The sequence below is a fragment of the Gambusia affinis genome, linkage group LG05 (assembly GCF_019740435.1).
Source record: "Gambusia affinis linkage group LG05, SWU_Gaff_1.0, whole genome shotgun sequence".
Classification (NCBI taxonomy): domain Eukaryota; kingdom Metazoa; phylum Chordata; class Actinopteri; order Cyprinodontiformes; family Poeciliidae; genus Gambusia; species Gambusia affinis.
The window spans coordinates 19730634-19756249 of record NC_057872.1 but is presented as its reverse complement, the minus strand read 5'-3'; the positions used below and the strand labels follow the sequence as shown (position 1 = coordinate 19756249).

At 39.0% G+C, this 25616-nt stretch overlaps 3 protein-coding genes across 8 annotated transcripts in view; 2 read left to right on the top strand and 1 right to left on the bottom strand.

Moving 5' to 3' along the window:
• Nucleotides 1-13795, top strand: part of ttyh1 (tweety family member 1) — a 29265-nt gene extending 15470 nt beyond the window's left edge. For 2 of the 5 annotated variants that reach the window (XM_044115910.1, XM_044115911.1), the window contains exons 5-15: nt 663-1000; nt 2020-2115; nt 2220-2292; nt 4685-4760; nt 4938-4993; nt 6094-6186; nt 6273-6365; nt 6447-6586; nt 8251-8418; nt 11973-12051; nt 12726-13795. In XM_044115910.1, coding sequence (XP_043971845.1) covers nt 663-1000; nt 2020-2115; nt 2220-2292; nt 4685-4760; nt 4938-4993; nt 6094-6186; nt 6273-6365; nt 6447-6586; nt 8251-8418; nt 11973-12051; nt 12726-12809 — 1296 coding nt within the window. In that variant the 3' untranslated portion in view covers nt 12810-13795. Of the gene's footprint in view, nt 1-662; nt 1001-2019; nt 2116-2219; nt 2293-4684; nt 4761-4937; nt 4994-6093; nt 6187-6272; nt 6366-6446; nt 6587-8250; nt 8419-10753; nt 11945-11972; nt 12052-12725 lie in introns of those variants that run through there. The other 3 variants (XM_044115915.1, XM_044115914.1, XM_044115913.1) reach the window with 3 other exon arrangements.
• Nucleotides 13796-14468: 673 nt separating this feature from the next.
• On the bottom strand, nt 14469-18828 carry josd2 (Josephin domain containing 2). Of its 2 annotated transcripts, XM_044115919.1 has the most exons (6): nt 18575-18828; nt 18452-18492; nt 18226-18354; nt 16919-17044; nt 16365-16559; nt 14469-16183 (listed from the first exon to the last, which is right to left on the bottom strand). In XM_044115919.1, the coding sequence occupies exons 3-6, from the start codon at nt 18345-18347 to the stop codon at nt 16072-16074; spliced, it is 555 nt and encodes a 184-aa protein (XP_043971854.1). In that variant the 5' UTR covers nt 18348-18354; nt 18452-18492; nt 18575-18828; the 3' UTR covers nt 14469-16071. The 2 variants fall into 2 exon arrangements, with proteins under 2 accessions (XP_043971854.1, XP_043971853.1); XM_044115918.1 differs by having other exon boundaries at nt 18452-18828.
• A 2144-nt stretch (nt 18829-20972) lies between these two features.
• On the top strand, nt 20973-25616 carry ube2s (ubiquitin-conjugating enzyme E2S). The gene is made up of 4 exons (XM_044115909.1): nt 20973-21175; nt 22281-22428; nt 23628-23818; nt 24125-25616. The coding sequence occupies exons 1-4, from the start codon at nt 21173-21175 to the stop codon at nt 24491-24493; spliced, it is 711 nt and encodes a 236-aa protein (XP_043971844.1). The 5' UTR covers nt 20973-21172; the 3' UTR covers nt 24494-25616.

Sequence of the window (25616 nt, the reverse complement as noted above, 5' to 3'; positions counted from 1 at the left end):
GCATGAGAGTGGTCTCCTGCAATAAAAGATTAATATTATTTCAAGGCTAATTACACATTTTCACAAGCGGCGTCTCTAATCTGGTGAGTGCTGCAAATATAACCATTGAGTCTTTACCATTTGAATCATAAGTAAGCTAATTTACAGGAAACTAGATTTTAAAAAATCTAAAACTTTCATTTGTACTGTAGAATAGCAGATTAATCTCTGTGGTAAAGGATTCAGATGGATGACAGATTAAATGAGACACGAAGTCTGTTGATGTGCTGACTCTGTGTAAATGCAAATCAATAGAGATCTGCTTGTAGAGATCACATTCCTGTCTAGGAGACGTTTCTTTCATCATGATCAACACCCCCCTCATAGTTTTGATTAAGTTTGACTCACTGAAAAGTTTTTGGGGACTTTAGAGACTTAATTGATTAAATCTCCTGGTTAGAGAAATGTACAGAGTCCCTTTTAGGTGCTCTGACTCAGACGTCCCCTTCTTAAAGGGAGCTGCTCTCTAATCTATTAGCGATGTTTTAGGTTATAAGTGCACTAGCACTGTCTCCTTCTCTATGCAGCTACTTTTATGTGCAATTATAAGCATCACTATGCTTGTTTTGTGGTTTTTATCCCACTCAGCTCGCCCTCACGCTCTTCCTCTCCTCCCCTCATAGATTTCAGACACCATTACTGGACTGCAGCTCTCCGTCTCTGGCCCTCTCAGCTCCATGGAGGAGATGTTTTCCGGCAGCAAGCCGTTCCTGGTGTCGACGCGGAACTGCCGGCGACTGTCCGAGAACGTGATAAACCTCCTCTCCTCCATCTCCCTGGCTCGGTCCAGCCTGGAGGCGGGGCCGGGAAACGACAGCAGCATCAGCGGGGCGTCCATCACGCCCCTGACGCCCGTCCCGCCCTCTGTGGTTCCCACGGTGGTGCCCACCAGCAGCTTGTTGCCCAACCCCTTCACCCCTGGGTGGGCCGCCAACACGCTGATAGTCAATGAGGACTACAGGTAAGGTTGTTTATCATAGTTTAAAGAGATTTCTGTGGATAAATATTTATTCAGTGGAAAATTATTGCATTTTTTGGATCGTCTTAAACAATACACAGATAAGATTTATGCAAAAATGACAATGTACAATTTCACATTATTAAAAATAGCAAATATAAATAGTGAAAATTGCAGGGTTTTTTAATATTTAATGACTAAGTATAGAAAATATAATATAATGATTGGCTGTTGAACTGTGACAAAAACAAAACAGCCTCATTGATGGATATGTAGCTCATTTATTGACTGTCTTCACATGAGACATTAACACATTGCTGCCAAATTAACCATTTCCCTGTTCTTGGGCCTTGAAGATTAATTATTAAACTGTGGTATCCTGATTATTTTTTGTTTAATTTGATTTATTTTTATTTCAAACAATAAAAATAAAATGATTGTTTATTTTTAGTGATGTTTATTTGATAAATAATTTTTTTTTATCAAATTTGATTTGTTTGATATAAAATTTTGATTTGGTGAATCAAAATTTATTAATTTTGTTTTGATAAATTTATCAAATGTAAAACATTTGATAAATTTTATAAATAATTTTGAGAACAGTGTATCATATCGTTTTTGATACAATAACTTATCATATCAAAAATTATCAAGTTTGCTTTATCAAAATACATTTTTGGTCAAATTTGATTTAACAATTTTTTTTTGTTTAAATAAAATCAAACAAAAAATTAAACAGGATACAAAAGTATGGCAGTAAAAAATATTTATTTTATGCTTGCCATGATAAAGGACATTTTACCAGTTGTTTGAAATAAATATACATTTTATTTAATCCCATCATATTTATTCATCTTGATTATGCATTTTAATTTTACCCTTCATGTCTTGTGGTACAAGCTTTAATACTTAAAGGTTGAATGTGATTAACTCCACTGATATTTTCTTTGCTGCATTGCGTTTAGGAGAAAATTGCTTCTGCTTGTTTGATCACTGATGTGAAAATCTCCGTGTTTCTTTAGGTGGCTGTCGTACGTGTTGCTGCTGCTGCTCGACCTCATAGTGTGTCTGTTCATCCTGCTTGGACTGGCCAAGCAAGCCCGCTGGCTGCTCATCCTGTGAGTGAACTCTGTGTTTTATCTGCAGACTGAAACCGCTCTGGCCTGATGTACTGAGTGTCCCTCTGGCTGAGCAGTGTTTGCTTTCCCCTCCCTCCTCACAGGATGACCGTGCTGGCATGGCTGGCTCTCTTCCTTAGCTGGGGCTCCCTGGGCTTGGAAACGGCCACGGTGGTGGTGAGTATGGATCCAGAAAAACTGGGCAGGAACAGGAACGATACCAGGGACTGTCAGTGAAAGCCAGCAGTTGAGAGATGATGGATTAAGGAGCCCTGGCCCCTGATGGCAGCAGGCCTGTGTTTAATTTCTGTCTCCATTGTGCTAAACTGTGAAAAGCCCGGCCTCGTAGGGAATGCTGCAGTCATGGCAGAGAATCAAGACGGCAGGAAAATGGGTCAGAGATTAAAGATTCAATGAGCGTGTGCACGCTTGTTAACAAAGTGCATTTGTCCACCAGAGTGCGTGTTCTTGCACGCAAGTGTACTTGCAAGTTTGTGGGCGTTTGGCTTGGAGAAATAAAGATAAAAGATGAAGAGAAGTGCCTTGAGCGAGAGTGAGGAGGGGACAGGAAGAGCTGGGGAGTGCATTTTAGGATCAGGAAGCAGAAACAATCAGCTTGCTGTCAGTGGGATAAGCACAAAGCTTTTGCTGCAGCCTGATCTATTGGGTAATAACACCAAGCGTGCAAATATGTACATTTACAATCTTGGGAGCAAAGGTCAAACCCTGCTGTACTGTTTCAGCCTTAAAATTGCAGACAGGCTGACATTTATGGAGCATGAAGAACCTGTTTACATCTGCAGCCGAAGAATGTCCGTTTTTAGTTGTAAAGTGCCGCCATTGTCTCGGGTTGGGGGCTGCGGGGCTGCTTTCATCCATCAAAAGAGTCGAAAGTGTGGATATATTTTCTATTCAGTTTCCCAGTGTCATGTGGGGCTGGTGGGAGATGTCCCAAAGCGTGTACATCCACACAGAGCCACTCTGTCCTTGGCTACTGACAGGGAAACAATGGAGCAGCTGTGATGTGGCCCAGTCTGCACTGTGTTGGGTCAGTGGTTCCAGTCTGTCAGCCAGCCTGCTTGTGTGGGGCTTTCACTCCCTCTTCTGGTGGGGCAAACTCAAGCTGGGACTTTTTTTTTTTTTTTTTGGTCTAGCACTTGAACATTTTCAGATCTTATCACATTCTTACAATAAACTTCAGAGTATTTTATAGGGCTTTTTTGATTTAGACCAACACAAAATGGGGTTTTACTGTGAATTGGATGAAACTTGGGATCTATGACGTACATTTGCATTTAAGCCACTTTTGTTTTGATACCCTTAAATAATACCAGATTAAAATATCATATTCACCTAAACAGGCTGCTTCTCTGCTTAATCAGATAAGCAGCAAAGACACCCATGATAACTCTGGAGGAGCTGCACAGATCCAAAGCTCATGTAAAATATCATTTCATTTTCCTTCCACTTCACCAACTTTTTGTGATGATCCGAGGGGCGATGTGGACTTGAAGTTTTATTGCAATATTCTGTGCTGCTATTGCGATAACGGTATCGGCGACCGAGTTGTTAGCTCGCTCTGTGAACAGTTAAGCTAGCTCAATAATTACCTTACCAGCCGTCTGAGAGTTGCTTCTGGGAGCGAGAAGAGGTGCTAGACTGAAGATCGCTTGTCAGGCATTTATACAGCGAATGAAGCCCCTCCTCCTGGAGCCGCCGTCACTTCTACCGGCCAGTCAAGACTGGCGTGATGTAACAGAGCTTCTGGGGGACAGGCGCTGGGGTCGTGTCCCCGAAACGAATGTTGAAAGAGAACTATTTATTACTTTTTTAGGCAACTATATCACTGTAAAGGCTGCAAAACTTGAGAAACATACCCATGTGTAAAGCAGTTTTTTTTAGGACAGCAGTTACATAAAAAGAAGTTTACAATTCACACAGTAACTATATCTAATCATGTTTTCTTGTTTATTGATTGAACAAACAGTGGACGAAATGGTTAAAAAGAACAATCCACACATTTTTTAAAAACAATTTTACTTAGAATTTATCATGACAACAATAAAATTAAAATAAAAGTCTTAACAAAACAAGAAATGTATTATGATAAACAAAATAATAAAAGATACAATAAATACAGACTCATAGTTGGTCTTACACACAATAAGCTAATAAATTGCAAACCTTTTTGTGGCTGTAATGTGAAAAATGTTTCAGAGTTAGAGGAGTCCGAACACGTTAGCAAATAACTGGATCTTTAAAGTGTATCCTACTCAAAATAAGTTCAGGAGGGAAAGCACTAATTAACCTGTAGCCACTGTTACATGAAAAGAGACTTTAATCGCTATGGGATTTTCCTGGTGAAATGAAGATTAAATCAAAAATAAAATAAATAGAAAATAGGTAAAAAGAAAGGAGGATTCAACAAACTGAACCAATGCTTGCTGTAAATTTTGAGCTGCGGTTAAATATGTTAAACATTTCAACTGGCCAATGTTTCTACTAACATCTGCTAACATCATTCCTGTCATGTCATCCCATCTCTCTCCGTCTGTGGTTCCTGCTGCAGGCCCTCAGCGACTTCTGCTCTGAACCAAACACGTTCGTCCTCAACTCCACCCAGATCACCACCGGCACCAGCTCAGGTATAGATGGTACAGCTTCTGGAAAAGTAAAAAAATAAAAACAATAATCCCTTGCCCTGTACATGATCTGCTGCCCTAAATGTGCCTCAGAGAGCAGAATCAAAAACAATACCAGATGAATGTTCCTTTCTGTTTTGCGCTGATCTTTTGTGTGCTGCTGTTTTGCTGGCCATTCAGACGTGTTGGATTATTACCTGACCTGCAGCAGGAGCATGAACAGTCCATTCCAGCAGGTAATGTGATCGCCTTCAGTCACGTGGAAATGTTTCAGCACGTTAAACTGTGAGCACTGGGTAAGAAAGTGGAATGTAAGGTTTCCCACAAGGGCGAGAAGTAGAGATGTTAATGTACGGGCAGTTTGTTTACATGAACTCATCAGATCAAACCAACCGTGATTATTTGAACAAATCTGCCTCATCCAGCTGCAGAGAAAACACACCACAAATTAACAACAGAAGAGTTTCGTGGTTGAGAAATTTACAATCTGCTAAATATTCTACAGTCACTTGTCAGCAGTATTTCAATGAAGCGACTGGGGGTGACGGCAACTGAGACAGAATGTGGACAGAAACGTAAAATCACAAAGTGAGATGAGTGGAGGCTGAAAGGTCTAAAATCAATAACAATATAGATCAATAGCAATCTTTCAGAACTGTTTTGGACATTTTTTCCAGAGTCCACAAAGACCAACCGTTGCTTAGCTTATGCCTTGTTAAGTGTAGAACTGCAGTGTAATTTTCTTTATGGAAAACTAATAAAACTCAAGTCAGAAAGGAAAAAAAAAACAATATATGTATCAATAACAATATCAATAGATAATATGGCTGATAGAATGTTCAATAATTTCACTAAACTCTCATCCAGAGCTGCACAGCATTCGTTCCAATTTTACTCGATTTTACAGCATTTACACGTCTTCCCCTATTCCCTTAATCCTCTTTTCTGTCTAATTAATGTTGAATAAAATCCACTGGTGCCAAAATTAATATTTAAAAATGTATAGATTATGCTTTGTGTCATACCACAAAGGCCTGTGTTGGGATGAGACGGAGGGATAGCTTGTGACAGGAAACCATTTAATGCTTTTTTTTTGATGATTTCTCTGGAGTGTGAAATGGCTCATCTGCTGAATTATTAATGCAGAATTATTTGAGCATGTCTGCATTGAATAAAATACACAAAATATTTAAGAAATGCATAAGAATGATTAAAAGTCTCAATGATGAACATCGTACTGTCAGATTAGCACTTACACTCCAAAAACAAAAGTAAAAGTGAAAATGCAAATCAGAAGCATGTGATGGCACTGACCTCAGTGAATTTCTGGGTCTAGCTGCTGACCCAGTCTCAGAGGGCGCTGTCAAGCATCCACACACACCTCTCCAGCCTGGACAGGAATGCTCTGCCACAGTTCCCCAAAGCCGAGGTAGGCAACAGCTTTTGCACAGAAAACTGCAAGTGAAAGACTCGACAGGAAAATTCTCACATTTGTCAACTTTGTGCCACTTGCAGAAATCACTCAGGGAGGTTCAGCAGATACTCAACACCACAGAGGGCAACTTTCATCAGCTGGTGGCACTGCTGAACTGCAGGATCCTTAATAAGGTACAGCATTAAAATCAAGCATCCCCAAACCATAACCTCCAAACTTTCTGAGCATCGTATCCCTTTTTGTTCTCCCTTTAGGACTACATTGACTCGCTCAAAGGCCTGTGTTATGACGGAATGGAGGGATTGCTCTACCTCTCCCTTTACTCTTTCCTCTCTGGCCTGGCCTTCACTGCCATCCTTTGCTCTCTGCCTGGAGCCTGGAGAAGCTTTCCCAGGTGAAAAAGAAAACATCATGCAGGCATTCGAATGGCTCAAATATCTGTTACTCTTTAACATTTACGACTGTCGATGGTGAACATTCCTGCTTCAAAAACAGAAAGTATTTATGTCAGGATGAATTTGTTACTCCACTGTTTCACAGTCCATGCCTCCTACACAAGCTCATTATGACAATAAACATTACAGATTTCTGTATTATATGCAATACTTTTCAACATTTAGTGTGCACAAAAACACTGGATTTAATTTAAGAGAATACATACTGCATAGGCTTGGCTGATGTGGTAATAGTAGCTTAATATTCACAACGATCCTTAAATAGATCATAAAGAGTTTTATAAGGATACTGAGAGATTTTGCTATGTGTGATTGTTGAAAATAATCATACCAAACACTTTAAATGAGTTTCTAGTGAAAACAGAAGACAAAAGTAACTTAGAAGGAACTTTTCATCCAGATATAAAAGCTTGTTTTAAGTCAATAATTCCTTATCATTGAGGAAAATCGTTAACTGGCAGATTATTTCACTTGACACACTCAGTGACGTACATGTGAGGTATGAATGGTTTGTGAAACCTGTGGCACTTATGATGGAGAATATTTTGATATAGTGTTATCTTTTACTTTGTCATTACATCTAAAGGCATGTGCACACTAGCATGTCCAGATATTAGAGGCCTGGTCCACATGTAGTCATATATCTGGAAAATCTAATAGATTTTATGTGCTTTCAAAAACTCAGTTTAATTTAAACTTTAACCAGCTATTTATAAAGACCCTGACAAAGAGGAGATTTGAGAAAATTCTCATTTGTTTGCTTGAGTTCTTGGGAAAACGGAGATTTAGTGTCCAGCGCATTACAGTCTGCGACGCACGTGGTTTTGGCAAGATTTCTAATCAACATCGCCTTGTATTTTGATAATTTTCTATTTGAAAACGCTACTTTAAAGTAATTCAACCTATATATCTGTTCACGCAAATGAACCTTCTGCCGCCATGTTTAATTCCTAACAGGGAGTCGTGGTTATTTTGAAACAATTTGAGAGACTTGCAGGTTTTAGCTTTGTGCTATGCTGCCCCCTATAGGTTTGGCATGTTTAAAACAACATACCAAACTCATAAGGGGTTGGGCAGAATTTTGCAAGTTTGTGGATGAAAACTATTCTGAAACTGATCTCATGTGTATGATATTATTTTTTTAAATGGTTGGAAAAGATATTCGTTTTTGTAAAGACCCGACTACATGAGTACAAGGTTTAAGGATCTGAGCATCAATCAGTCCAGGTCCAGGTGCTCCAGGAAAAGAGCCTCATGCTCAGTCTCCAGTCAGTGGAGGACTGTGAAAAAAATGTGACAGTGACTGAAAATAGAACATCAATGGGTTTTTCAACTACATAATTCTCCCAAAATATATGTCGGGTGTGCAAAAATATTGTCAGCAAAGGTACCAATAACTGTGAAAAACAGTAGTGCATGGATTCCTCACCAATTCATAATGAATAGATTTTCTCAAATCAAAAGTGGGTTCCTATAAATGTGGCTGACACTGAATTTACTCAATCTACCAACTATAACTAATTACACAGACTCAATGGTTTCCATTTCCTTGATCTTATGTTTCCCCGTTTTTGCTTTTTCTCTCCGTCATGGACGCCAACAGTGAATCAGAGGAGTATGACGACTCGGACAGCGAGAGTGAGGACCCCTTCACCTCCCATCAGGCACGTAGACAGGCATCCTCGGGGTCTCAGCGAGGGGCAATGGCCCCCTTCTATAATTACCCGGGGGCCGGGTGGACACCCCCCTTTTCTAGTGCGCCGCCCCTCCCGTGAGTAACACAGACACTCAGACACACAGACAGACAGACAGACAGGAAGACAGACAGACAAAACATGCTGAATGTTTTCAGACACACATCAACCTTGCGATTCTGTCGCCACATCTGGACCATCTGGCACCTTCACACTGCTGACCCCCATCTCAGGCCAGGGTCCATCAGGAGAGAAACACAACACAGAGTCTGAATCAATGCTGAGAAGAGAGCTTTGAGATAAAATCCTAGTCCATCACTTCAGATTTACACGTGTGGTGTAATTTACACATCACACAGATTTATCACAGTGTTAGCAAGCTACGCTCTCAAAGAAAGGCAGATTAGAGTAAATTGGAATTTCTTCCAAAAACAATTCTAGTAAATGGATTTAAAAAGGTGAAACTACATTTAGAGTGAAATATTTCAGGAATTTGTTTCCATCAGTTTTGATGATCATGGCTTACTAACGGCAAAAACCTAATGCTTGGATTTCTAGAAAGTAGGACAATTACACAAGACCGGTAAATGAAAGCATTTTGATACAAAAATATGACCTTAAAACTAAGGCTGGGCGACATAGTTTTAAAAAGTATCACAATATAGGCATTTCATATCAGTTGATATCGATAATTATACCGGTGGTGAGACCTTTTCTGTTTTATCCACAGTTTTCACTCCACTTGATTGTATATTTTTAAGTAGTTATGAGGCACGGAGGTAAAAATTTAAACTGCTGCTGTGCTGAGTCAGTTACTCAACAAGTTGTTGCTAGGTAACCAAAGAGTGAGTGAGTTGCTAGGTAACCAAAGAGTGAATAAGTCAGTGTAAGCCACCAACCTTGCTTAGCTGGCTGTGAGAGGTTGAGCGGCTAAAGTCTTTCCTCTGCCTACATCTGCATCCAATACTAACTGAAAGTTGAGTGGATGGAAAAAGCACTTTGTAGAAAAATGTGTAGCTTTGGGGAAGATTCAAAAGAAGTGTACTTCAATTATAGTGAGGCATCACACACAGACATTTCCAGGGCTTGGCCTAAAACTGTTAAGAGGAAGACGAGAGATGCCAGACGCAACATTGAAGGCTGCTTTTAGAGAAAGCTGGGCTTCCTTTACACATCAGCATTACCAAAGGCTGATCGCCTCCATGCCACACTGCATTGACGCAATAATCCATGCAAGAAGCCCTGACCAAGTACTGAGTGGACTTACTTTACCGTACATGAACATACCATTCAGCAGATCAATATTTCTTTATTAAAGACATTTTTTCAATAGTCCTATAATTCTATTTAAGCTTTTAAAGGGGACCTATTATGTAAAATTCACATTTTACACATTGTTGTACTTCCATTTGGGTCTCAACTGCTTGGAAAAACAGCCCAAGCATTATATAAAAAAAAACCCAACAATAATTTCTTTTAGCAATGAGTTAATGTTTTTTGGTGTCTGGAAAATAAGCTGTTTCAAAACTATCCCAGTTGTTAAGTCACATCTGATGGGCACTGCACCATTACCTAGCAACCCCTGCCCAGCCTAGCCCCGTCACCTAGCAACCCAGGCACGTTTGGTCAGCTGGTTGTACCACTGTATGCCTTGTACAATGGATGCTGGAAAAAAATAAAATGTTTTGTTGTTGACTTAACATCCAGAAACCACTTGCTACATTCTTGTTGGTTGTGCAGGAGGCTCTACTTTTGCTTTTCAAAGATGTACGGTTGTGTAATTGCACATCTATTTGCAGCCATTTTCATGTGTGAGTGTAAACGTTGAGTTGGGGGTGTGGCCAGCAGCAGCTTATTTGGATTTATAGGGATGAGATGCCCTAAGAACTGAAATCTCATTTTCTAAGAATAATTTTGTGTAAAAACTGCAATGAACATGTTTTCTGTAGCCCGTAGATCGACAGTAACCTGTTCTAGGCCTTTAGGAAAGTTAATTTTGGGTTTTGATTATAGTTGTAAGCCAATATCATCAAAATGAACAGAAATAAAAACTTTAAATATATATCTCTGTGCAGAATAAAGCAAAACGGGATTCACTTTTTGAATTTAATTAAATGAATAAACTTTTTCTGATATATTGGGATGCAGTTGTAGTTTCAGTGTCTACATATACTCATGCACATACACAGAGCTGCCAGGCTGAGCACATGAACTGCAGACAGACACACAGACAGGTCAGTGTGAACTAGAGTGTAGGCAGAGAAACAGACACAGCTCCAGAGGTCGGTCGGTCTGTCTGTCTGTCTGTGTGTCTGTCTATCCGTCTGTCAGGTGTTTTCAGGACAGACAATGTAGTGCCGCTCGGGACATTTCACAGATCTGGTTGCAAACGGCCTCCTGTCTCCTGGACAGCAGTTCAGGTGCACTGCTGTGCCGGAGGGGGAGGGCGTCTCTGACGAGGCTGCGCTCGTAAAAATCTCCGGCGATGTGAGGCTCAGGTTGTCAATAGGTAAACCCCTCGGCCCCCCTACTCCCCACTCCTGCATCATCGCTGTCATCCGTCTCCCCACTGTGGTGTCCGGATCGCTCAGGTTACTATCTCCCTGCGAACTGTCCTGCTGCTTTTCTCTCTCCAAGATCCTTCTGATCCCCGTTTGGTTCCCCTTCTTTTTCGCTCCCTCCTCCCCTCAAATCATTTGGTGCTGTCTTGCTATAAATTACTCTGATTAGTCTCATTGATAATAATATTATCACACAGATACAAATATACTGACATATCTTAGGAAGAGAGCAAGCACTATAGCATAGTCCACTCATTTTAAATTTACTCAGACCTCTGCAAAAACACAAAATCTTACCAAGTATTTCTGGTCTAGTTTCTAGTGCAAATATCTGTGAAAGAACACAAAAATAACTTTTAAGCACAATACCGGAGCTTGCTTGAAGTAAATAATTCCTTGATATTGATGAAAAAGTACTAGTTTACCCAGCAGATTATTTCACTTTTAACAAGACATATTCTCATGTTAGAAGTGAAAACAATCTGCCAGTGGAACAAGACATTACAGCTTATAATATTGGAAAAATTTCCTGTTCATATGACAGATTATTTCACTTATAACTAGTAAGTACAACTATTTTTTTGATCAGTATTAAGGAATTATTTATATAAAACAAGCTCCTATTTCTTGTTACTTAAGCTAATTTTTGTGTATTAAGATATTTGCACTAGAAACTCGACCAAAAATACTTGGTAAGGTTTTGAGTTTTTGCAGTGTGCAAGTCAAAGTTCATTAGAGCAAATAACATTGGAGCTGGTATATTGGTGATGAATTAGCCTTAAATGCAGGTTTCTGTTTGCATCAGGAGTGGACTGTGTGCCTGTCTGGCCCTCGCAGCGCTTCCATAGAGGGCCAGTGGTGCTTATAGTTACACTAAGTGCTGTGCTTTTCTGCACTTTATTTCTAATCTCTCTCTTCTTCTTTCCTTTTACCTGTCTTTGGGTCCCGTCACCCTGCGGCCCTCTCGTCCCCCGTGTCATTCTGATTGTGTCTCACCCCTGCCTCCCCTTCTCTTCCCGCTCCTTCTCTCCCTCCCTCTTCTGTCCTTGTCTCTTTCTGTTTCCATACAGGACTCCAAACGTTTCCTCCAATGGCAACCCTGGCTATGAGAGCCTACCCCTGACTGACAGGCAGTCCCCACCCCCCTCTGTGAGTTCCTCTGTGCCCGTGACGCCATCATGATGTGTTTAATTTTTCCATTGCGGTCCGCGCTCATGCCAGGGACAGAGACGCACCAATCAGAATTTTGTGGCTTTGACCTCCTGATACCAATTTTCCCCTTAAGAACTATATGAGTTATTATTATAATGATTCATTGTTTATATTTGAAGCGGATATGCTGTCACACTGTAAAACATGATTTTACATTGATTTTTAATCTGACAAAACTATGACTTGTAATTTTAGCTTAAGCTTTAGTTTAACTCTACGACAGTGGTGTCCAGAATCGGTACTAAAGCACACGGCTAATGCTGCGTTCCAGTTGTACTCGTCTGCTTTTTTTCTAGTTTCTAATGCAAATATATTAGTACGCCTGAAAAAAGAAAAAACTAACTTATATGGAACTTTTTATCAAGAAATATGAGCTTGTTAAAATCAGTACCTCCTTAAAATTTATGAAAAAGCACAATAGAAGCACTTTAGTGATCCTTTACGAGGATTTAAAGATATTTTAACGTGTATTGGATGTTTTGATTGTTACCAAACTTGAAACTTTTGTCATGTTTATCTTCACATGCCTGAGTAATAAACGTCTTTTCTTTTTTTTCTCCCCTCTGTGACGTCTCTGGACCATCTCAACCTCCTGTTTGGTGGAAGCGCAGTACTCTCCCAGCATGCTGACTGGTTACGGGGGAAATCAATCACACCCCAACCCCTCCCATTCGAGGAACCTGTATTCACGTTAATTCTTCTTTTTTTTTTTTTGCTAGAAAATGTATAGAAAAAAAATGTTTAGTTTTCATATGAATGGACACTTTAATGAAATGAAAAAGAAACTAATCTAAATAAAATGAATGCTAGATGTGAATCAGTACCACTGAAACATATTATTAAAAGCACTTAAAAAGGAAGGGATTGCTGACGTAACCATCTGCGACGCTGCTGGTTGTTGGTACGAAGCTCGGAATCGACGCCTCACGGTCTAACTTCTTCCCCGTTTGTTTGTTGGAAATCTGTGTAAACTGTGAACAGTGACGAGGCCAGTCTGAACGGTATCGATGCTACAAGCGTTGTAGTTTTATATTCTTACATGTATCTGTACCACCCGTTTATTTTCATGTTTTTATATGAATATTGTGTAGAAAAAAAAAGGAAAAAAAACAAACAAAAACCACTGGCTCGTAGCAAAACAACTCATTTTTTTCTGTGAATGGTTATGCTGTTCCTTCACTTGGTATACATTTTTTTTATTATTATTATTACTTTTTATAGGTGGCAATTCTGTCTTTTCCTTGTACTACTTGATGATGCTACTCTGTATATTTCACTGTCGACCGTATCTCAGTATTCATGAGCCTTTGTCTAAAAGGAAAAACAAAACAAAAAAAAGGAGAAATACTCTACCTTGTTTAATGGAGAACTACAACTGCCACTCGGAGTGGGAGAACTACAAATCCCACGCAAATGACAGCAGGTACATAGCAATATGACCCTTGCTACTGGTGCTGCAGTAGCTCTACCGTAACAAGCAATAATAACTATGTATAGCTTCGGGTTTCTGGGATCTCTTCAAGATGTTTTGTGTATATATGGTATGATTTGAGATTTCATCGAATCCCCCTTCCCTGCCAACTGACCCTGTTAATTGAGTTTGTATGGTTACCAATGCTCCTTTTGAATGGCATCCTTTTACACTCAAGAGTCTAATATAAATAAAATAACGTGTAATCAGCCTTTGCTTTCTTCTTATGAGTGGATAACAAAACAGAGCATGCGTCGCAACAATTTAAAACAAGAGGTCCACGTTTATTATTATTATAAATAAGCATCAACAACAGGAACTCAAGAGGTTCAGGATTAGTCACTAGTGTCCATCAGAGACGGCGCTCCTACTTATTTGAGTATGCATAGTTCAACGGGCGAGACAGAAACACAAATACAGCATCCAGTCACAGGACAGCTTTGTTTTTGTGTGTGTTACAGATAGCTGAAAATGACCTGAATCTATTTGATGATTCATCAAAATAACAAAACAAACTCCACTGCAGATAAGACTCGCCTGCATCGTCACGTCTCATTAGAAAAATAAAGATATAAGATGTACATTTTGATGATGACTCACACGGGGACTATGAAGGAGGCTTAAAACACTCAGGAATATTAATTTGTTCTGGCTCGATAACTTCAAACCTGAAAAGCTCTGCGACGCTGCTTTTCCTAAGTGAGACATGGATCAATGTAGGAGCTTTTAAGAAGAACTATCATCCCCTAACAAGCTTACTGAACACTCAGTGTGTGACATTTTCTAGTGGTTAGATCTGTCATCTGCAAGTACTTCATTAATTTAGGTTTCCTTTATCTTTACGTGGAAAATTGACATTTTCCAGGGTGAAAAAAAAAAAAAATCTAAAAGCGCTACAAGGTTTTCAGAAGAAAAATTGGGAGCACACAATAATAAATTATATCTCTGCATTCCAAGATAAACATACAACCTCACTAATATTTGGATAAATATTTCTTGGCAATTAGTAGTGCCTGCAGGTTTTTTGTTTTGTTTAGTTTAGAAAAAAAAATTGCAGAAAATTACAAGACTTGAAAGCCAAGCAGTTGGAGTACTGTGCAGTCTCAATATTATCATACAAAACCAACCGAAAAGGAACCAAAACCATCACAATCTGGGAACTGGAGGAAAACCAGAGTCTCAGAAAACTGGTAGATGTTTCAGTGCAAAGGAGACTGGAAACTACAAGAAAAACTGCTATGAAAGTCTTCTGAAATGTAATGATTTTCTTTCTGACCCCACATCTTAAATGTCAACAAGAACTAATTTAATAGTGCAATCAGCTGTTCTCCCAGATAGAAATCTAAATGTTTCGTAATTATACTTGTCTTGGAAAGCAAGAGGCATCAGAGTATAAGAAAACACTTTCATTTAGTAGAAAAAGTTTTCTTTTTCCACTGAAAATGATTAGCAGAAGGGCTGCACAGTGGCGCAGTTGGTAGAGCTGCTGCCTTGCAGCAAGAAGGTCCTGGGTTTGAATCCCGGCCCGGGGTCTTTCTGCATGGAGTTTGCATGTTCTCCCTGTGCATGGTGGGTTCTCTCCGGGTTCTCCGGCTTCCTCCCACAGTCCAAAAACATGACTGTCAGGTTAATTGGTCTCTCTAAATTCTCCCTAGGTGTGAGTGTGTGTGTGAATGGTTGTGTGTCCTGTATGTCTCTGTGTTGCCCTGCGACAGACTGGCGACCTGTCCAGGGTGAACCCGCCTCTCGCCCGGGACGTTAGCTGGAGAGGCACCAGCAGCCCTCTGGACCCCAGTAGGGGACAAAGGTGTTAGAAAATGGATGGATGGATGATTAGCAGATGTGTTTATGTGTATTGATTTAATCCCAAGCAAAGTCAACTGCCTACAGCTCAGGTTAACAGAGCAGACAAGATCCGCCATTATGACAATATAAACTCACAAAGTTTCCTGATTCACAGCAGCAGATCCTGCTCCATAGTTCAGGCATCCTGGTATGTGTGCGCCTGTATGAGCACAACCAAACACATTTACACCTCACAAATCCCACTCCACAGTGCATAGAAGAAAAACGACAAAGAGGAAAACGACAACGCAGCTTCTCCACCGGTACGTCCTGATATGACCGAAAATCACCCAAAACTGAGACGACGACAAAGAAAGTCACCCCAGAACACGTTTACCTTTGTATTTCAGTAACTAAGGTACCATTAACACGGCTGTTCAATCATTAACAGCCCCACTTCAGCTTCTTCCTTGTTTTAAGACACGGTCATACCAGAGGGAAAGCTTCAACAGCTGTTACAATCAGAAACTTCTTCATTTCAAGAGTAAACTTCACCCTCTGCTTCTCTTTGGATTTTCCTTTATGTATTTGTTAAGTGTATTTTAGTGCATTCCCTGAATACTTTTCTTTAATGAAGTGTCTGGAGAAAAAAAAAGTCTGTAATTTTCCCCGGGGAGTTTTGTTTTTCGATACAAAATGGATCAATTGTTTGGGCTGTCGGGGTTTAACCATGACCCGTCCTCCTCCACGTCCCGTCGGACCACCAGCAGCATCTCCGCCACTTCCTGGGACAGCTGCTCGCTGAGAAATGCTCTGCAAGAAAGCAAGAAAGGAAAGCATTAGAAGAAGAACGCAGAGTGTAGAAGCAAAACAAAAGGAGTGAAGTAAGAGCCTTGTGATGGCTCACATGGGAGTGACTGAGTCACTGAGACGGAGTTCAAGCAGTGCACAAGAGCAAAGATTGGACCTAATCCAGAGCGGCCCACATTCCTACCGTAGCTCTGCTTCTCCCCCGATGCAGGCGGGACCCTTCAGTTTGGAGTCCAGATTGTAGTACTGTCCGTTAACTTGCCGGACCGCCAGCCAGTGCCGCCGCCGGAGCGGGAGGGACACGATGCCCAGAGACACTCGGGAGGGAACGTTGAGAATAAAACCCTGGACCTTTGACATGCAGAGACTCTGAACCATCCTGCAGGTTCACAAAAGGTGGCGATAAATAAAAACATTCAGTAGTTCAGAAGAGTCAAAGACCAGAACTAAATCCAATTGAGAACTACGACAAGTCAGACGTTCAAAGCTAGTTAGAAAAAAAAAAAAAAAAAAAGGATTGTGCCAAGGTTTTTCTATCATTAGATGTGCAAAATCATATGTCCTGTTCTGTGCCACTTTGCATTACTCTGCAACAGAAAATGGCAATAAAACACTTTAAGTTTGTGTTTGTGATGTGTAATAATAATAATAAAAATATTAAACATGGAATTAAAACTGTTATCCAATACTGTAACATAGTGATGGGTTGCTCATTTCATGACGATTTGAACCACTCACCTGCGTTTGTCCCACCACACGGCAGCCAGGTCTCTGCTCTGTAGTGCTGCCATGATCACGTTAACGTCATAGTTTCCTGTGCCTAATACTGACCGATGGGGGTTTACCACACACTGTGGCGCTAACCTGTGAAGAGAGCAATTAGTGATGAATAAAAACAAGTTTTCATCCATCTCCGATTCTTCTTTAAACAAGTGTTAGTTGTTTGTCAAAAACCCACCAGGATCATGACTCATTCTGCATCATGCTCCTTCAGGCTGAAGACCAACAATGTGAGCAGTGGTCTCTCCAGCCACAATGGCTTTATTTGTGCAAAGCAGCATCACTGTTTTCCCTGAAGGTTCCTCTTACATTTTCATAACAGTGACTTTGTCTAAAATGTAGCAAATCCATTCCAGCAAACACCATGGTTGTCCACTTAGTGCAGAGACAGGCTGGTATTTTCACCAATTTAAGGGCTGACTGTCACCTAATTTACTCTCTGTTTGCTGTCCAGAGTTTGAGCCTTTAACACCAGAATGTAGATTACCTTGAAACACAATGTCTTTTTGTGTCAGCAGAACTAGAATTTTGAACCCAGAAAAAGGAATTAGAACAAACTTGGAATCCAGAAACTCTAGTTTATTAGTCACTCTTTGCTTTTTTGCTTTTTTTGAAACTATAGAGTACTCACTATTTAGACCACTATTACATTGATTTTTAGATTATTATGCAGAGAGACTCCTTTTACTGCAACCCAGAAAAGGAGGCTTTATTCATGAAGACCAGAACCAAAGAGAAGAAAGAAGATCATACAAACTTGTCCATTGGTGATATTCTAAACTTCAACATCACTCTGTCCAGCTTTCTGGACATTTACAGACATTCAAAGAGGAGCAGCAAAAGCAAAAAGGTGTTTAAAAGTGCTTGACAACAGCAGATGGTGTCATCCAGAAGACTTTGTTGTGACATGTCATCTCTGATGCCTGGAAATTGAGCTGTCAGCATGTTATGTCATGTGATACAGCAACAGTCTTCAGTCAGAGGCTTCATCAAATTTACAGCAACACTGACTGCTACCATAAATGTCTCCTGCCCACAGCATCACTATCTACACCAACTCTAAAGTTTATTGAATAAGAGTTACAGCGGCATTTAATAAGGTACTGTTCAATTTGAACTGAATTTTGTTCGTTGTTTTATGTTTATGTCTTACATCTTAGACTTTCTGATTATCAAAACAGCCATTCGTTGTCACAAAACGTCAGCTCTGATGTTTGTGTGTAGTGATGAAGTGTCCGCGTGCCTGGGTGAGGTGACTGGGTTACCGTTTACAGATGTCATCGGCTGTCTCCTTGGTAAACACCCGCTCCTGGAGCACGTTGTTGAGCGCATGTATGGCGCACAGCTCCAAGCGCTGCTTCTCGTGAAACACCTCCCCGTCGCTCATACTAAAACTTCAAACACACACACGCAGAGAAAGATAGAAAAAGTAACTTTTTCGAGAAACGTTACACGTTACAGCTCTTCTCATGCTAGTTAGCATCTGCTTACCTTGACGCGGAGCCTACTTGTGACAGCCCGCTGATTGTTCTCTGTTTTCGGCAGCAGGCAGTCAGGATAACAGCAACAGAGTGAACTATTATCATTCAACAAAAGCCAAATGAAACCACTGACCTGCTGATAAAGCAAATCCCTCAAATGATGCTGGAGTCTAAAACCGGAAGTAGGGCTCTTGTGATAATGCTGGTGTTGTTGAGAGGCTGTCACACCCCCCGAACACAGCGGTAAAATAAACTCCCCCAGTGGCAAATAATCGATTTAACCCACTGGAATAAATTAAATAACTAAAAACAGTCGATGAAGCTAACTAAGGTCTTAAACCTCAAATGACTTCCAGAGATTGCAACTCCAAAGAGGGTGACACTGTGTTGTAGTGCCCTCTAGTGGTGAGCCTTGTGAAGTGAAAGATTGCGACCACTTGGAAAATAGAGATAGATAGATAGATAGATAGATAGATAGATAGATAGATAGATAGATAGATAGATAGATAGATAGATAGATAGATAGATAGATAGATAGATAGATAGATAGATAGATAGATAGATAGATAGATAGATAGATAGATAGATAGATAGATAGATAGATAGATAGATAGATAGATAGATAGATAGATAGATAGATAGATAGATAGATAGATAGATAGATAGATAGATAGATAGATAGATAGATAGATAGAATGAACATTTATATGGAGAAATTCATGTGTATCAGCAGCACATAAGCACATAAAGATAATATGTTATGTATTCTCTATTCTATCCTGTACTATCTATTCTATAATTGTAAATTGTAATTTAAAACTTCTCTAGAGTCCAAATGTGTTAATTTTATCTGTTTGGATATGATTTAGAAGGGAACAGTCTTATATAAAGTCTTACACGCAACAGTGGATATCAGAACAGAAGCTGAGCTACAAAGTCCCAGCCGTTGTCTGTAGACATCTGAGACAGATTTGTCCTTTCACACAATAATACAGACAACTCCTTGTGTTGTTAGTTTATTTTTTAATTACTTTTTAAAAATAGTCCCCCCCCTTTTTTTAATCTTTGTGTTATGAGGCACAATGCGTAGAATTTTGATGAAAAAAATTTTCTTGAAAATATTTTAGAATAAAGCTGTAAGTTTATTTATATATATATAAGACTAGTTTTCTTGGCAGAAAGACTCACTGCAGGACTGTTGGGTGAGATTATGAAACACTGGACCTTTTGGTACAGGTGTGGAAATGGACCTCTGCTCCTTTTAATGAGTGCAAAGACACCCAGACTGAGTGGGAAGTAAGATTACAAAAACCCTACCAGAACCATTTCTGCCTCCTTTACTGCAACTCTATGACTTAATTCTCTTAGTCAGTCTTAGTCTTATTTTCACATTATGTAATTTTTAAAAATTCCTCCTTCTCAGTTGCACGTCTCTTGGATTATGAATACAGTATTTCTATTCTAATAACTGCACAGTATTTTAGGTTACAATCTTGCTCAGTATATTATTACTAACGTTGTTATTGTTAATCTTGTTTTTGATGTATTTTAACACTTTTTAAGCTTTTATCATTATCTTCAAAATGAGAAATAATTTTACATAACTTCTGATTCTGAAGACTTTAATAAATAAATATGTAGTAAATTCTTTCTCTCTCATGGAAATTAGCAAATGTAAACAATTTTAGTAATTGTAGCTGACCTAAAACAAGATAATTAGATCTAATTTAACTTCCTGCTTCACATGTTTGAATGCATCTTTTTCTGAGAATTTATTTTGTTAGTAGTTTGTATTTATCATAGTAGGCAGGTGTTGTAAGACAGGTCATTTTCCATGCAGCAGAGACGTTATTCACAGTAACATGTCCTTGATGACACCATCAGTTGTTGGTAGGCACACCTAGTCCACTTAACTTGCATTTGTTGCTCCTCTTTAAATCTCTTTTGGGGCGTATAGTCAGTGATTTGATTCTTGCCCATTATAATCATTTCTTTATAGTTCAAAGAAATAATTTGAACTGTAAAGAAACACTGGCCCCCGGTAAATTTGAAGAATCGCGTCTACTATTAACAATTGCCACACATTAAATCTTATACAGTTGCACAACATAATCAATTAAGATTTAATGCGTTGTCAACTGAAAAATAACAACAACACCATGTGAAAGGAAACATACAAGTAATTACTGTTAATTTTACCACTTTAGGATGTCACATATTTAACAAAAGCAAATATTTTTGGCTGTTTTAAGTAAATAAGTAAAATACTGATGCTTGGTTTTAGGATCATTGAGCTGATTTGAACGGTATATAGACTCCACACTTGAGATTTTTGGGCGCCGCTAACTTATGCTGGTGTTTAAATGATGCTAACCCTGTATTGATCGGGGTTTGTACGATTTTCAAAAGGACCAATGACTGGAAAGTATAACTCATGATTTTAACTTTCTGAAGCTGATAGGACCGTCCTCTATGATGAAACGATAATTCTGCACCATGATTGGCTAAACCTTTCTGACGTATCACGTAACCAACCTTATCATTGGTCAGCGGCAGTAGGTTAAACCGTAGAACGTATTTTTGTTCCTGTGTCAACGTATAGAATAAGAAAAGAAAAACAATAACGTCCGAGGCAGGCTTAAGTTTTCATCAGAGACATTTATTATAAAAAAATAATTGAAAAATTTCTTTATATCTGACACAAACCATACATTCGTCGTCCTTCTCGAAGATGGTAAGATTGATGACCGAGTCTATTGCTAACAGCTAGCTGCTAGCTTGATCCGACATTTACTCGTCGAAGGCTTTCCTGAATAATTCTCTTTTTTTGTTGAAATGTGTGCTTTAATAATAGGATAACTTTTTCATTTAGTCAAATAAATAAGGGAATTTACAAAGAAACTGGTAGTTTTCCAGCTGTTAAGACCTGATACTAACTGTCCTAAGCTATTGTTTGCAATGCTAACCGTTTCCTACAATTAACTTTCTGTATGAGATCCTCGATAAAATACTTTACAGACAACTTGCCATTAATGCGGAATTATAATGTGTTTTAATAAAAGGTAAGAGCCAAATAAACAAATAAAGCTATTTTAATCTTTTGAAAAAACTTTGTCTTGACCGCTGGCACCAGAGATTCCAAACTATATCCACCTCAAGATTAGTTTTGTTCCTTAGAGCTTGCAAATTTTGAGGACATAACACTTAATGCTGAAAAGCAAAAATATTTTTATCAAAACCAGTGATCTTAACACAGAAATTATTCTCGAAAATACAGATTTTGCCACAGTCTTTCCTAATTAAAAAGTATTTCCATTGACAGTTCACTTGAAAAGGACCGCCTTTTTCAAATGATCATTTATTTCAACCTAGCATGAAATAAACTATCAGCTGCATTTTATTACACGCCTTTTCTTTAAGTACTCTTTAGTTAATTTAGTTTGACTACAGAATCTGTTTTACACCTCAATGCATTTTCACTAATCTTAATCAATATTTTTTATTTCAGTTTAATAAAAAAAAGATTAAGGTCAGAGTCATATGTTGTAATAATTTAATATTTCCTTAATTTTCAGTTTGATTTTGAACTTTAACCTTTATGAATCTGCAGCACATTCCCAAGGGTGGTAATTACTCCTGAGTAGAACAAAAAAAATCCCAATTTAAATAATAGTAATAATTTTTAATCTAAACAATATGACGTTGCCTGACCGTACCACTTGCCCAGCAAGGTTATAAGTTTGTTAGGGATTTTAAAAATGTATTTATTTTCTTTCTAATGGGCTTACCTTATTACACAACTTCTTGTTTGCTAAAGGTTTAATAATCTTTCTCTTCAGAACTCTAATGTAGAGAATTTGCCCCCCCACGTTCTGCGGCTGGTCTACAAAGAAGTTTCCGCTTTGGCTGCAGACCCCCCAGAGGGCATCAAGATCTATCCCAGTGAAGAGGACATAACTGAACTTCACACGTCTATTGAAGGACCAGGTGAAGTTTGGAGTGTAACTTCTTCATAGAAATAGGAATTTTCTGTTTGCATTTATTTGTTTAATTCTTTGAAATTCTTCCCTTCCCTTCTTAAAGTAGCCATAATTTTATTCAAATTGTGTATAATACATCAGCTTTGATAATGACTCATAGAAACATGCAATTAACTACAAAGTGGACAAAAAAATAACATTAGAATTTTTTATTATAATTGTGTAAAGTCTTAATCTTATAGTTTCAATAGGGAATTGATTGTTTTAACTATGTACATTACAAGGCATGAGGAAAACGTTCCTCCGTAACCATAGTGAAGGAAAAACGTAAAGCACAAAAATGACAGTGCTTTAGAAAAGTATTTATACTCATTCAACTTCTTCAAAATATGTGCCAAAATTTTTTTATATTTTCTATTCAAAGTCCAGCCTAGGAATTATGTAAATACAGTTTACCTATGACTGATTTAATCTCAGTAGTAATTCAGCTGTTCAGCAAAGCCTTCAAAATGTTGTTGGAGAACAAAAGGCGCCATGAAGACGAGGGAACACACAGACATGCCAGGGAAATGGTTATTAAGATCTTGTTCAGTCAGTTATTGCAGAACAGAAAAATATCAGATATAGTATTATTTATGGGAAAAGTACCGTGGTAGCAAAAAAACTAGCACTGCACTGATTTTTTATTTATTTATTTTTTCCCCTTTGCAAACATTCTGTGCAAAAAAGCGTTGCAATGACGTTAATCTGAGTAACACACACACACACACATACACACACAAATAATAATACTACCATTACTCTGCTCCTATTTTTATCATGTAAGTACTTAATTGGTGTTGTGTGAGTCAGATTAAATAGATGAACGACAGTCAATAGCCTCCATGTTATCTCTGTGCGTTTATTTTCCTTTCCCCTGTTGCTTTGAACCAAGAGGAGGCGGATCAGATATTTCACTCCTTCACGCAGCATTCTGCATCACTCTATTTGTAAGTCTGTGATGCAGAAAGTGATATCAGAACCTATAAGATTATAGATATTTATTATTTGTGGTTGATATTTTTTTCCCCTCAACTGACTCAGCTGCAGCTTTGTGAGCCTATTTTTTTTTTTTTTTTTTTTTGGAGGGTAAAACATTTGTACAGACTGGGTTTGACACAGTAATGAGATACATGCTCATGTAATGAATTCTTTATACTCTGACAGAGGGAACACCATTTGCCGGAGGCATTTTCCGAATGCGACTGGTCCTCGGGAAGGACTTCCCTGCTGTTCCACCCAAGGGGTATTTCCTGACCAAGATTTTTCACCCAAACGTGGGTCACAAGGGAGAGATCTGTGTCAATGTGCTGAAGAGGGACTGGAAGGCAGAGCTCGGCCTCCGACACGTCTTACTTGTAAGGTTTACTTTTTTTTTCTTTTTTTTTAGAACCTGAAATGAATTTACAGTGATAAGACAAAAAAGGAAAAAAAACAAGGTTGAATTTACATCCTTCGCTGCCATGATCTTAAAAATTTGTCATGTGAACAAGCTTATTTGCATGTGACTCTTACTTTAATGTCTTATTTAATGGACACACGGCTATTGTGAAATTGCTTTTTCAACATTAGAAAATAGATAAAGACCTTGCACACATTTGTAATGCAAACACATCTACGACATAATTCTAAATCTTTTGCTTTGTTTTTTCCCAACAAAAAAGACCATCAAGTGTCTTCTCATCCATCCAAACCCTGAGTCGGCGCTAAACGAAGAGGCTGGCCGCCTGCTTTTAGAGGATTATGCCGAGTACGAGTCCCGTGCCCGTCTCCTCACAGAAATCCACGCTATGGGTGGGCCGGGCGGGACCTCCGGGGCTCCTCAGGACCCTAACGACGGCCCACAGCCAAAGAAGCACGCAGGTGACCCTATGAAGAGAGCAGGGCCCAGCATGGCAGCAGTACCAGCAGCTCTGGGTAATGGAGCTAACGGAGCCAGTACCACCAGCAGCAATAGCAACGGTAGTAGTAACACCAATAATGTAGCAGGGAAAAAGAAAGCAGATAAAAAACGAGCTCTGAGGCGACTTTAATGCCTCAGCAAAATTTCTGTATGTATGAATGCGAGCGTGAGTGTAAATATAAATATTGAATTGTGTTGACAGAATTTTTTGTTGTTTTTCTTTTTTTTTTTCTGACTCTTACTAGACTGTCCCTATTGTACCACTGTTTTGCCTACAGTCTGTTTTATCCTATCGGCTCTACAGGTTTGTTAATTACTTCCATACCTGAAGACACTGAAAAGCTTCTGGATACAGATTTTCAGCAAAATAATTCCAGTTATCTGTATTCTTCCTTTGAGCCAGTCTGACGGAACTACATCACTGAAATATGGCATTATTATTGATGCATAATTCCTATTGTTTTGGACTTTATCAGGTATTTTTAAAGTGTTTCTTGCTGCTGTGGTGGTACTGTGTACTGCACAGCCTGCCTTGTTATTGAGTCTAAACTAGGACAAAGTTTTCAAATTGAGCTCAAGGGATTTTTATGAAAAATTTGCTTAAAAAAAAAAAAAATTAAAGTACACATGTTCACTATCGGGATAGAAATGATGCTAGTGCACAGAGCTGAATTTTTGTAACCTGTATTTTTCATATCATGGTCTATATGTGATAAAGGTATGGAAGAATTAACACTGGATTATAGGAAATCTGTCGTTTTCTTCTTTTATTTTTAAGAAAGAAAAAGAATATTTTCACTGTCCAGTATTTTCAAATCTTTGACATGTCCGCACTCGGCTGTGTTGTGGTTGTGCGTGAAGATGTAGAGCAGTCACCGTGAGGGAGCAGGGTAAGCTGGTTACTTTTATAAAAACATGCAAAACAAACAACAACAAAATCAGATTGATTTACATCCGGTGAAGTATAGCTAGCGTCTGCTACCTACTCTTTCCCACTACTGAAACTTCTGTAGTTTCCTTTCAGAAACTGCAGAAGGCGTCCATGTTGGCTCGAGTTTCCTCCTCAATCACAGCACTGGCAGCGTTTCTTAGGCAGATTTTGTTCTGTTCTAAATGCATGTGAGGTCCACAGATCCGGAGAAAATGCTCTGAAAAGACGCCTGTGAAACTCCGGTTATGGGATCAGCTGATGGCTGGATATTTTGTGTCCATTTTAAATTATTTGAAATAATAAAACATTGAAATATGCCAAG